The 14,817-nt window shown below is 30.6% G+C and overlaps 1 protein-coding gene across 7 annotated transcripts; it reads left to right on the forward strand.

Moving 5' to 3' along the window:
* Window positions 1-1,941: 1,941 nt before the first annotated feature.
* Window positions 1,942-14,776, forward strand: rab19 (RAB19, member RAS oncogene family). 7 transcript variants are annotated; one of them, XM_068217471.2, is made up of 5 exons: window positions 1,942-2,043; window positions 5,421-5,456; window positions 5,654-5,842; window positions 10,199-10,382; window positions 11,701-14,776. In XM_068217471.2, exons 1-5 carry the CDS (start codon window positions 2,014-2,016, stop codon window positions 11,973-11,975), a joined length of 714 nt encoding a protein of 237 aa, XP_068073572.2. In that variant the 5' UTR covers window positions 1,942-2,013; the 3' UTR covers window positions 11,976-14,776. The 7 variants fall into 7 exon arrangements, with proteins under 7 accessions (XP_068073572.2, XP_073798762.1, XP_073798764.1 ...); XM_073942661.1 differs by having other exon boundaries at window positions 1,957-2,137; window positions 5,421-5,464; window positions 10,205-10,382; XM_073942663.1 differs by having other exon boundaries at window positions 1,958-2,043; window positions 5,421-5,464.
* The last annotated feature ends 41 nt before the right edge of the window (window positions 14,777-14,817 follow it).

Raw genomic sequence — 14,817 nt, forward strand, 5'->3', positions numbered from 1 at the left:
AACGTATAAAAATAGAGAATTGTCTTTGAGCTGGAGTGTTTTGTTTGATCAAAACCATCAATATTGTGAAATATTATTACAATTCAAAATATCTTTATGTTTTTAAAAGTCCAGTTTGTTTTATTTTGTTTAAATGTGTTTTTGAAGATGACCATTTTCATGTTTTCTTTATGTCAATAATGTTTGAAATTATCACAAAAAGAAAACAGGAATTACATATTTACTTTACTTTCTTTATTGTCCACAAGTGGAAATTTATCTTTGGCTTCACCACACAACCACATCAGCGTTTACATTACACACATCACAGAAAAAACATTCAACACAAATACATTCAACGTCGTCACACATATCACATTAAAAAACACTATTTAAAACCCTACACATAATTAAAACCCAGTATTTAAAATTCTAATAGCACTTGGCACAAAGGACATTTGATACACATTTTTCTTTACTTGAGGTTGCCTAAAACGTCTTTTTGATGGCAAGAGCTGAAATTGGATATTTAAGGGATGGGAACAATCTTCAACAATGATGTGTGCTTTCTGTCTAATTCTCATTGAATAAATGTCATTTGGTTGTTTTTGCGCTTTACCTACAATTGTACTGCCAATTTTTACTACTCGACACAGTTTTTGCTCTTCCTTCATTGGCAACAGTCCATACCATGCTATCATGTTAAAACTCACAACACTTTCAACCAAGTTCCTGTATACCATCTCAAGGACATCTTGACACCAAATTGTTGTAACCTCCTAATGAGGTATAATCTCTGCATTGCTTTTTTCAAAATGCACTCTGCATTTGCAGCAAATGTTAGTCCACTATCAATAAGTGTTCCTAAATATTTAAAACAGTCAACTGTCTCTATTTCATGTCCCTCAAGGACCAGCGGTTTCAACCCTTGACTAAGCACTTTTTTATTTCTGCTAGTTATCATCTCCTTGGTTTTTATTAAAATTGATCTCCAGTGAACTCTTTTTACACCAGTTTTGGAGCATATGTATATAATTATAGTACGAGGTATCTCCTTCTGTTCCTATTTTAGTCAACCGTCCAACAAGTGCCATATCATCTGCATATTTAAATAACTTAAAACCTGAGTCCTGGATCTTAAGTTCATTTGTGTAAAGAGAAAATAGTAAGGGTGATAAAATGCTTCCTTGCGGAACTCCTGTAATTACGATCATCGTTTTAGACACCATTTCATTAACGACTACTTTTCAGAATAAAAACAGCACAAATACTGAAATTGATGTGTTTTATTATATATGAAGTGATTAGATGCAAAAACCTCTAAATGCCGTTTGATATTTTCTTCTAAAATGAGCATTTATCTCTGACTCTTGTGTGTAGGCTCAGAAATTTTACTTGTATAGTGACAAATACCTTCATTTTTCGTTGCCTTTAAATTGAAATACTTGAACATAAACATAGGAGACTCAGAAAAGCTCATTTTAGTGGAAAATTTCAGACGGCATTAAGAGGTTTTTGCATCTGAATTCTTCATATAATAAAACACTTCAACTTTTGCATTTGTGCTGTATTTACTCTGAATTGTGTATTTAAGTAGGATTTTCTTAAATACAAATAATTTACTTCATCCTGTTTCAATATGTGACCATATTCTGAGTTTGGCATATACATATGTGATTGAATGTGTGCTCAATGTTATTTAAAAGCATGTATATTTTTATGAGTACTTCCAAAAGGCACTATCTAACAGCTAGAAACTGACTCTTCACAGTTAAATCTCTTTGAGCTTGTTGAAGTACAGCCAAATTTATATGTTATAGAAAAATATTAAATACAAATTTAAAAAGGAAAAATCAAGAGAAGCAAAGAAATGTAGACATGTAGAGTTGAAGACATGTTCACGGGCTTGTCTTTATGTGTGGATTTTGAGCAGTCGGTGTGTGTGCTGCTGAAGCTTAACAAAAGGCTGATTTTCTGAGTTGAACAGGAGGAGTGATTGACAGAAGCGCACACAGAGATCTCTGAGCTGAACAGATGTGCTCATTGTCCAGTCCAGCTGATGACGTGAGTGTGTGTGTTCGTGCTTTCGCTGTCTATACACCGTACTGTAGATTTCATCCTTCATTTTCTCATCTCACTTCTTTGGACTGGAGATACTGTAAGTGCCTCTAACTAATAATAATAACATTTTATTTATTTATTTATTTATGTATTTATTTGTTATATATATATATATATATTAATAATCAGGTTAAGCAAAACTAAAAGTTGATTTAAATCATATTGTAATAAGCATTATTTAATTTTGTATATTTTTTATTCCAGGTTTTAACTACTATAATATAAAAAAGTGAAGTAAAATTACTAAAAACTTTAAATAGTTTAAAACAAAAAATATAAAGGAAAAAATAAATCTTTAACTTAATTTTAGTATGTATTTTGTACTTTTTTGACAAAAATGCTAAGAATATAGTTACAAGTAATGCAGGTTATGTAATCAGATTACTTTTTCAAGTTACTAGTAAAGTATTGCATTACCTTTTTGACGTTATTTTTAAATTATAAAAAATAAAAAAGTAAAGGTAGTTACTTGATTCGCTAGCATATATTCTTTTATACTTGTGTTGAGAGAAGTCAGCAATGATGGTGCAGATGTGTTTGTTGTGTGTAGCCTACGATGCTAACATGATTCTTAATTATGTAACACATTACTTTAAAAGTAACTAAATACCGTATTTAGTTACTTTTCAAAGAAGCAACTCAAGATATAAAGTTTATGTGTGTGTGTTTATATATATATATATATATATATATATATATATATATATATATATATATATATATATATATATCTTTCCTCAGTACTGTTCAGTTGTACATTAATCCCTGTACGTTTACATGGCCGAGCGCACAGATAATTAAATCACAACGTAAAATATGTGAAAATGCTTAATCCACATTGTTTATTTAGTTTTTTAAGTAACAATGAATTATTTCTTTATTTCCAAAAGATTTTTTTTTAAGTAAAGCCAGTTGCCTTCTCATTTATTGACTGGCATAAAATCTTCTATTCCTGTGTTGAGGTAATCAGTGCTCGAATATTAACTCGTAAATTTGAAAGGCTTAACTTACCTGGTTGAGCAGATGTGAGACGCCAGCAGCAGTTGAAGCAGGAATCCTTAGCAATGCAAAATCCAGCAACGTCATGGGTCAGAATTTACCACGTGATTAAGACGACTTAAAATACTCTATTTGATGCTTTTTTTCTTCCTGTAAACTGGGGTATTATCAGGGTTTCTGCAGGGTCTTCAAGTCTTAAAATGTCTTAAATCTCAAAATCCAAACGTTAAGCCTTAAAAAGTCTTAAATTTACTGAAATATTGTGTTGCAGGCTTAATTTTTTTTTAAAAGGTCTTAATTTTTCTTTGTTCATGTATTGCTACCAAAAACGACCAACAATCATCTCAATAAAACCTTAAACCTTTTATTTAAGTTTATTTATTATTTTATTTAATTAAAGTTTTAAGTCCATTTTTCACAATAGCTTAGTGGTTAGCACGCCGACATATGGTGCAGTAGCACGTCAAGGCGTCCCGAGTTCGAATCCCAGCTCGAGGACATTTCCCAACCCGACCTCTCTCTCTCTCTCTCTCTCTCTCTCTCTCCCCCACTTTGCTTCCTGTCTCAATACTGTCCTAATAAAGGCAAAAAGGCCAAAAATAAATCTAAAAAAAAAAAAAAAAAGTGCTCCATGTATTTACTACTGAGGATGCTGACCTGCACATGTTGTACATAAATTTAGTTTATTATAGTTTTTAAAACTTTTGTTTATTTATTTTTTTAAGTTTATAATGGGAAAAAAAGTTTTGGATACAAGTAGAGCTTGCTTGATTTCACACAATATTTAAAATATTTTGCAAAGAAATAAAGTCTGAAATATTTCCATTTATTATTATTAAATTACTATTTTATTATTAAATGTATTAAATTATATAAAAAAAATTGATAGGGCAAATAAAAATCTTTTCCATCCGGACCATTCAAAAAATTCCTTATAGCCCTTTCTGGGTCTAAAATTTCATTCTGGTCTTAAAAAATGTCTTAGATTTAACTCTGTGAAACCTGCAGAAACCCTGTATTATACTGCTAGATGGCAGACACACAATTCATTACCCACGCAATCTCACGGCAATACGTAACTATTTTATTTAGTACCTAATTCGTATGAATTTGTACAATCTAATTTGTACAATTTAGTACGATTTGCTCATCTCCAAATGATGGGTGGGGTTAGGTGCCACGCCTCCTTTTCAAAATCGTACATTTTCGTATGACAATCTCGTACGAATTCGCCACTAAACTGACAAAAACGTAAAATACTTACGTTCCCTCGTGAGATCAGGCTGAAATATCACATTTATTGTATTTTACACACACACACACACACACACACACACACACACACACACACACACACATATTATGATGCTGCAAAATACTGTAAATTAACTGTAGCCTGCTCTATTTTAACTGTCAAAAAAGATACTGTTATTTTATTTATTTTTTATTAGCAAAACTAATAAGAATGATAAAATAAGACAAATTAACAAAATGTATTGTTTCATTAGTATTATAATTTAATATGTGTATTCATAATGTGATGACTAATGTTTATTGAAATGTTTATTATATAATCATTATATGTTCATATTATAATGATTATACTGAGAAAAAGAAAAAAAACATACACTGTAGTGATCTAAAAAATAATTAATTGACAGAATCAAAAATATCCTATAGAACAAAATGAAATTCCATAAGAAACACGTAAAGACGAAGTGAAAATTCCAATAAATAAAGTCATAATGCCCAAAAGGATTTTAAAATCCTATAAGACAAAGTAAAAATCCAATTTAAAAATTTTTAATGTCCATTAGAATTTTAGGAATCCATTAAGATCCTATAGGATCCTAAAGGATAAACTGAATTTCCAATCAGATTTTTTTGACAAGAACAGATGTTTGTACAATGTGTAAACATAATACAAAGTAACGTAAGTAACGTAAGGCATTTTCAAGTAGTTTCAAGCTTGGAATATTAGGCTAATACTAAAAGTTAACTTTCCCCAATACTACTGTTCCCAAAATGTGTGATATGCCTACTGTTTTTATGACCGCGCATACAAATAACGGACCAATTGGTAACTTAAAATATTCGCTAATTCATTTTTGTTTAGTGAAACTTTGAGCTGTGAAATCAGCGTGTGTGTGTTATAGAGTCACTTCAGTATATCCTGTTCTACCGAGCAAAGGTCACCTTTCAAGACAGCACTGTTTGTGCTCGATTTCACTCGTACTTTAAAAACTGTTTATCTACAGCAGACAGGGAAAGACTGGGGTTTTCTCCTAGCATTAGCTTTGTGTGTGTTTGTGTTTGTGCAGACGGAGATGCAGTGGTGCAGGACGTCTCTTTTCCAGGTATACAGGTGTGTCTGTTTGCATTTCACTCAAACACAGAGGACAAAACGAGTGGGACTTGAGGTCAAACCGACTTTAGTTCAGTCAGTATGGAGGTTTATTAGCGCTAGCATACAGGAGCGCTCAGAATGACGATATTAGCCGTCATTTAGATGTAATTTGTGTGAGTGTGGTGAGTATTTATTGCAGAAATGCAGTCCGCAGGGCGAGAGGACGAGGAGCGCTGTGATTTTCTGTTCAAGATCATCCTGATTGGGGACAGTAATGTGGGGAAGACCTGTGTTATCCAGAGCTTCAGGTCAGCAGAGGTCACTGAACTGCAGCACAACACTATTGGAGTGGATTTTACCGTGCGCAGCATCGATGTTGACGGCAGGAGAGTCAAGGTGGATAAGTTTATCTTTTTTGCATGTGTAAAATATAAATCATCACATTTATACATTTTATTTGTCAACAATCGGTTTCAAACAATGATTATTACATTAAAAATGCTGCATTCCAAGCAATTTGAGTTGGGATAACATGGGGGAATTAAGTTAACTTAGTAGTTTTTACAAGTTTAAGTGAATTGAACATGAGATGATTAAGTTAACTTAGTAGATTTTACAAATTTAGGTGAAATGAACATGAGACGATTAAGTTAACTTAGTTTTTACAAGTTAAAGTGGATTGAACATGAGACGATTAAGTTAACTTAGTAGTTTTTACAGATTTAAGTGGATTAAACATGAGACGATTAAGTTAACTTAGTAGTTTTTACAGATTTAAGTGGATTAAACATGAGACGAATAAGTTAATTTAGTAGTTTTTACAGATTTAAGTGGATTAAACATAAGACGATTAAGTTAACTTAATAGTTTTTACAGATTTAAGTGGATTGAACATGAGACGATTAAGTTAACTTAGTAGTTTTTACAAATTTAAGTGGATTGAACATGAGATGATTAAGTTAACTTAGTAGTTTTTGCAAATTTAAGTGGATCAAACATGAGACGATTAAGTTAACTTAGTAGTTTTTACAGATTTAAGTGGATTAAACATGAGACGAATAAGTTAATTTAGTAGTTTTTACAGATTTAAGTGGATTAAGCATAAGACGATTAAGTTAACTTAGTAGTTTTTACAGATTTAAGTGGATTGAACATGAGACGGTTAAGTTAACTTAGTAGTTTTTACAAATTTAAGTGGGTTGAACATGAGATGATTAAGTTAACTTAGTAGTTTTTGCAAATTTAAGTGGATCAAACATGAGACGATTAAGTTAACTTAGTAGTTTTTACAAATTTAAGTGGATCAAACATGAGACGATTAAGTTAACTTAGTAGTTTTTACAAATTTAAGTGGATCAAACATGAGACGATTAAGTTAACTTAGTAGTTTTTACAGATTTAAGTGGATCAAACATGAGACGATTAAGTTAACTTAGTAGTTTTTACAGATTTAAGTGGATCAAACATGAGACGATTAAGTTAACTTAGAAGTTTTTACAGATTTAAGTGGATTGAACATGAGACGGTTAAGTTAACTTAGTAGTTTTTACAGATTTAAGTGGAATAAACATGAGACGATTAAGTTAATTTAGTAGTTTTTACAGATTTAAGTGGATTAAACATGAGACGATTAGGTTAACTTAGTAGTTTTTACAAATTTAAGTGGATCAAACATGAGAAGATTAAGTTAACTTAGTAGTTTTTACAGATTTAAGTGGATCAAACATGAGACGATTTAGTTAACTTAGTAGTTTTTACAGATTTAAGTGGATCAAACATGAGACGATTTAGTTAACTTAGTAGTTTTTACAGATTTAAGTGGATTGAACATGAGACGGTTAAGTTAACTTAGTAGTTTTTACAGATTTAAGTGGATTGAACATGAGATGATTTAGTTAACTTAGTAGTTTTTACAAATTTAGGTGGAATGAAAAGGAGACAACTAAGTTAACTTAGTAGTTTTTGCAAATTTAAGTGGATCAAACATGAGACGATTAAGTTAACTTAGTAGTTTTTACAAATTTAAATGGATCAAACATGAGACGATTAAGTTAACTTAGTAGTTTTTACAGATTTAAGTGGATCAAACATGAGACGATTAAGTTAACTTAGTAGTTTTTACAGATTTAAGTGGATTGAACATGAGACGGTTAAGTTAACTTAGTAGTTTTTACAGATTTAAGTGGATTAAACATGAGACGATTAAGTTAACTTAGTAGTTTTTACAGATTTAAGTGGATTAAACATGAGACGATTAAGTTAACTTAGTAGTTTTTACAAATTTAAGTGGATTAAACATGAGACGATTAAGTTAACTTAGTAGTTTTTACAAATTTAAGTGGATTAAACATGAGACGATTAAGTTAACTTAGTAGTTTTTACAGATTTAAGTGGATTAAACATGAGATGATTAAGTTAACTTAGTAGTTTTTACAGATTTAAGTGGATTGAACATGAGTTGATTAAGTTAGCTTAGTAGTTTTTACAAATTTAAGTGGATCAAACATGAGACGATTAAGTTAACTTAGTAGTTTTTACAGATTTAAATGGATTGAACATAAGACGATTAAGTTAACTTAGTAGTTTTTAGAGATTTAAGTGGATTAAACATGAGACGATTTAGTTAACTTAGTAGTTTTTACAGATTTAAGTGGATTGAACATGAGATGATTTAGTTAACTTAGTAGTTTTTACAAATTTAGGTGGAATGAAAAGGAGACAACTAAGTTAACTTAGTAGTTTTTGCAAATTTAAGTGGATCAAACATGAGACGATTAAGTTAACTTAGTAGTTTTTACAAATTTAAATGGATCAAACATGAGACGATTAAGTTAACTTAGTAGTTTTTACAGATTTAAGTGGATCAAACATGAGACGATTAAGTTAACTTAGTAGTTTTTACAGATTTAAGTGGATTGAACATGAGACGGTTAAGTTAACTTAGTAGTTTTTACAGATTTAAGTGGATTAAACATGAGACGATTAAGTTAACTTAGTAGTTTTTACAGATTTAAGTGGATTAAACATGAGACGATTAAGTTAACTTAGTAGTTTTTACAAATTTAAGTGGATTAAACATGAGACGATTAAGTTAACTTAGTAGTTTTTACAAATTTAAGTGGATTAAACATGAGACGATTAAGTTAACTTAGTAGTTTTTACAGATTTAAGTGGATTAAACATGAGATGATTAAGTTAACTTAGTAGTTTTTACAGATTTAAGTGGATTGAACATGAGTTGATTAAGTTAGCTTAGTAGTTTTTACAAATTTAAGTGGATCAAACATGAGACGATTAAGTTAACTTAGTAGTTTTTACAGATTTAAATGGATTGAACATAAGACGATTAAGTTAACTTAGTAGTTTTTAGAGATTTAAGTGGATTAAACATGAGACGATTTAGTTAACTTAGTAGTTTTTACAGATTTAAGTGGATTGAACATGAGACGATTAAGTTAACTTAGTAGTTTTTAGAGATTTAAGTGGATTAAACATGAGACGATTTAGTTAACTTAGTAGTTTTTACAGATTTAAGTGGATTGAACATGAGATGATTTAGTTAACTTAGTAGTTTTTACAAATTTAAGTGGATCAAACATGAGACGATTTAGTTAACTTAGTAGTTTTTACAGATTTAAGTGGAGTAAACATGAGACGATTTAGTTAACTTAGTAGTTTAGTTTTTTAAAATTTAAGTGGATTGAACATGAGATGATTAAGTTTGAAGTTTTTACATATTTAGGTGGAATAAACAGGAGACGATTAAGTTAACTTAGATTTTTCAAATTTAAGTGGATTGAACAGGAGACGATTAAGTTGTCCCCAAAAACCCCGGCATAATTGTGTTATTTTAACTCATTTATCGTTAACCGAACAGCAAACGCAATTTATTTGAGTGTAAATGATGCTTATTACTTTTATTTTTGTAGTGGAGAAATATTTGAATATATTTTATTTGAATAATTAAAGATTGAAGAATATGTAATTATTAACACATTAATAAAATAAAACATAATTTATGAAGTAATAGATTAATATGTTATGGGAGAAATGTAGTAATTATTTTAATAGTTCAAATTAATATGACATTGTTTAAAAAAAGATTATAAATGAATACTTTTTACATTTTGTTCTGTGTGTTGATTTAGGAATGGGATCAGTTTTAAAAACTAAATAAAATGTTGAATATCAAGCTTTCTTTTAATTATGGAGTGCTCAGCATTTATTTATGCTCTATTATATGCATATTTATTATATTTGTTCGTATACGTTATTATTAACGTATTTAGTACTAATCTAACTGAATAAGTAGCTAATCTAACAAAATAACTTTAGATAATGAACCAAAATTAGCAGCCTAAACTTATGTTAAGGGAAAAAAATTAAATAAAAAAAGAGAAACAAAAAATATATAATGTTTACTTGAAATTTAGTAGGTTGTAATTTTTCTTGCATTATTTTGCTTGAATTTAAATGTATTATCTTTCTATTTCCTAAGACGTATCTTACCTATATTCACTGAGAAATTGATAAAATATTCATTTTACTCATTCATGCTGACCACTGTGTGTATATAAATGATATGTAATATAAATATATCATTCTCTCTATACAGACCAGACATGCACACGTATAATATATGTATTATTTTTAAACAATGTAAATTTTAAAATTGTGTAAATGTGATGTATTATAAAATATATTTAAAATGTGTAATTGTTATTAAATAATAAACCAACATAAAATGTTCAGATGCAGGTGTGGGACACGGCGGGACAGGAGCGTTTCCGCACCATCACTCAGAGCTATTATCGCAGTGCTCATGGCGCTATGATTGCGTATGATCTGAGCCGCCGCGACACCTTCGACTCTCTGCCACACTGGATTCAGGCGCTGGAGCAGTACGGAGCCGCCAGCCTCGTCCTCGTACTCATCGGTCAGACACACACACTCGCATATGATCATTACTTACTACACTTTTAACATTTATGCATCAGTATTTATTTCTTTGTTTACATTTTATACATAATAATAATAATAATTATGATATTTATTATTATTATTATTACATATTATTATATATTATTAAATTATATATATATATATATATATATATATATATATATATATATATATATATATGTATGTATATATATATATGTATATATATATATATATATATATATATATATATATAATTTAATAATTAATAATAATGATGATAATAATAATGATCATTATTATTATTATTATTATTACATATTATTATTTATTATATATTATTAAATTATATATATATATATATATAATTTAATAATATATAATAATAATAATAATGATGATGATATTATATATTATTATATATATTAAATTAAATTATTAAATTATATATATATATATATATATATATAATTTAATAATATATAATAAACAATAATATATAATAATAATAATAACAATGATAATATTTGTTATTATTATTATTATTATATATTATTATTATTATTATATATGATTATTTATTATATATTATTAAATTATATATATATATATATATATATATATATATATATATATATATATATATATATTTCTGTTGATAAATAAAATTTGTATTTTATATTATGTTTAATTGTTTATTATTTAGCACACAATTACTATTAATTGTATATATGTCCTAATTGAATAAATCTCTTTATTAATTATTGTTTAATAATAACATTATTTTTTCATTGTTTTGTAATGATAATAATAATGTATAATAATATATTATGGAGAAGTAGGTAAATTAGTAAATATAAATGTTTTAATTAAATTAATATATTTTAAACAATTAAATATTAATAGGAACAGTTTATTTGTAATTAAATGTAAATAAGTTATTGTAAAATAGATATAATATGAAAATACTTATTTTGTATTTCAATAATTTAAGAACAAAAAATTAATTGAAGAATTTATTTCATTAATTTTTTAATAACTCAATTTTTAACAGTTAATTTTTCTGATAATTGCCAATGGTCACATGAAATACGGGTAAACAAATATTTTTTCATCGTACGTCGCTTCATTTTAGGATATTTGTTATTATGTTTAACTATGTATTTTAAGAAATTAATTAATTATCAGCATTTCCTAAACTCCAAGACCAATTTAAAAATGAAGATTGGCATTGTTACCTTGCATACAGTCACGCATGGCTTGATTTGTCACAGTTATTTAGCATGAGTTGTGTATTGTTCTCCATTCTGCAGGTAATAAGTGTGATCTGGAGGCGCAGCGGCAGGTGCTGTTCGAGGACGCCTGTACGCTAGCGGAGCGCAGTGGTGCTCTGGCCGCTTTAGAAACATCCGCCAAACACCATCACAACATCGAGGAGGCTTTCCAACTGATGGCCAGAGAACTCTTAGTGCGGCACGGAGGAATACATTATCAGGACAACCAATCAGATTCACCCACCGTCTACCTGCACTCTGACTCACACCCAATCGAAGGAGAACAGTTGGAGAAAAGGTCATGTGACTGCTAACAACCAATCAGATTCACCTACTGTCTACCTGCACTGACTCTCATGCAATAGGAGAACATATATGAAGAGGTCATGTGACTGCTAACAACTAATCAGATTCACCTACTGTATACCTATCCTCTGACTCTCATCCAATAGAACATATGGAGACAGGGTCATGTGACTAACAACCAATCAGATTCATCCACTGTCAACCTGCAATCCTTCTCTCATTCAAAAGGAGAACATATGAAGAGGTCATTGACTGTTAACAGCCAATCAGATTCACTGACTGTAAACCTGGGCTCTGAGTCTCTTCCAATAGGAGAACAGATGGAGACGAGGTCATGAGCCTGCTAACAGCCAATCAGATTCACCTACTGTCATCCTGCACTCTGACTCTTATCCAATAGCAAAACATATGAAGAGGTCATGTGACTGCTAACGACCAATCAGATTCACCTACTGTATATCTGCACTCCGACTTTCATCCAATTAGAGGAGAACAGATGGAGAAGAGGTCATATGTCTGCTAACGACCAATCAGATTCACCCAGAGTCAACCAACACTCCAACTCTCTCCAATAGGAGAACATATGAAGAGGTCATGTGACTGCTAACAACCAATCAGATTCACCCAGTGTCAACCTACACTCCAACTCTCATCCAATAGGAGAACATATGAAGAGGTCATGTGACTGCTAACAACCAATCAGATTCACCCACTTGTCTACCTGCACTCCGACACTCATCCAATAAGAAAACAGATGAAGAAGTGGTCATGTGACTGCTAACAGCTAATCAGATTCACCCAGTGTCAACCTGTACGCCGACTCTCTCCAATAGGAGAACATATGAAGAGGTCATGTGACTGCTAACAACCAATCAGATTCATCCACTTGTCTACCTGCACTCCGACACTCATCCAATAAGAAAACAGATGAAGTGGTCATGTGACTGCTAACAGCTAATCAGATTCATCCACTGTCAATCTGTACTCCGATTTTCATCCAATAGGAGAACATATAAAGAGGTCATGTGACTGCTAACAACCAATCAGATTCACCCACTTGTCTACCTGCACTGCAACACTCATCCAGTAGGAAAACAGATGGAGAAGAGGTCATGTGTCTGCTAACAACCAATCAGATTAACCGATAGAGTAGAGGTCGTGTGACTGCTGTGTTTTTCTGATTTAGTTAGGTTGTTTTGTTATTTAATAATAATGTATTTGAACATAACGCTATGGAAAACAATCAAGAGACGAGTTTGCAATTCTCTGTTTAGATTTTCTGGATTTATCAGGTAAAATTTTAATGTTGTTATATCCAGTGCAGATCTGTGAATAGTCCTTTTAAACTGCAATTCAGGCCAGAAAATGATGACAGATTGGTCAGAATAATAAATATTTTCATTCATTGTGACTGAAAATTAGCGCTATTCCACCAAATATTGTTTTCTTAATTTAACTGAAGTTAAAATATCAGTGTTAGTCTAAAGATTATTATAAATATAAATGTAAACACTGGGGATGCTCCGATCAATCGGCCAGAGATCGGTATCGGCTGATAATCACCATTCACGACTCGATCTGTACTCTCCAATCTCTCACGAGCCAATCACAAGTGTTTGTTTACGACTTTACAAGCAGAGGAAGATGCACGTGCACATCCAGGATATTAATCAGCGCTACAACCAAGGGTGTGTTTCCCAAAACCATCATTCGCCAACTAAGGTTGCAAGTTCCGTCGTTACAAACATAGTTTGTTGATTCGCAGTTTCCCAAATCCCTCGTTCAAATGAACATTCGCAAACTGCGTCGCAAACTTGTATGCTTACAACTACACCTCTGGAGCTGTAGTTAGAAACAAATATCTTGGATGTGTTCTAATGCCATTTATCCCCCCTATGCCCTATTCATCTAGAACATTCTAACATTTAAAGATGGAATAATTAAAAATAAAAAAGCATTAAGCTCATCTCACTTGGGTGTGATTTGAAACACCAGTTTAATAGAGCAAGGAAATTTTCACAGCATGTCTGATAATATTTTTTCTTCTGGAGAAAGTCTTATTTGTTTTATTTTGGCTAGAATAAAAGCAGTTTTTGTTTTTTTTAAACACCATTTTAAGGACAATATTATTAGCCCCTTTAAGCAAATTTTTCTTCGATAGTCTGCAGAACAAACCATCGTTATACAATAACTTACCTAATCCCCCTAACCTGCCTAGTTAACTTAATAAACCTAGTTAAGCCTTTAAATGTCACTTTAAGCTGTATAGAAGTGTCTTGAAGAATATCTGGTAAAATATTATGTGCTGTCATCATGACAAAGAGAAAATAAATCAGTTATTAGAGATGAGTTATTAAAACTATTATGTTTAGAAAAGTGTTGAAGAAATCTGCTCTCCGTTGAATAAAGATTGGGGGAAAAATAAACAGGCGGGCTAATGATTCTGACTTCAGCTGTATGCATAGGTAAGGCAAGATCTCATACTTTAAGGGAAAATGTGCTTTATGCTTTGGCGAATTTAAATGAAGCACAAAGCATCATAATCGGCACTCTGTATTGGCTGATTCCCATGACAAGGAGTACTCAGTATCGGCTGCAAAAATCCTGATCGGAGCGTTCCTAATAAACACAGCACCTTTCTTATTTTATGCTACATAAACTGCTCTAAATGACGTTTATACCTTAATCTGGAAGATGTCAATAGTTTAGGCTATAGTTTTATATTTTCAACTTGTCAGTTCATTTTTTCCATAGCTTCATGTATGTTATGTAGAAAATAAATTAGATATAATAAATATGACTTAAAATGTATATTTTCTTGTATGCGAATGTGTGTAAAAGTAGTGTATA

Source organism: Danio rerio, chromosome 25, assembly GCF_049306965.1.
Source record: "Danio rerio strain Tuebingen ecotype United States chromosome 25, GRCz12tu, whole genome shotgun sequence".
Taxonomy (NCBI): Eukaryota; Metazoa; Chordata; class Actinopteri; order Cypriniformes; family Danionidae; genus Danio; species Danio rerio.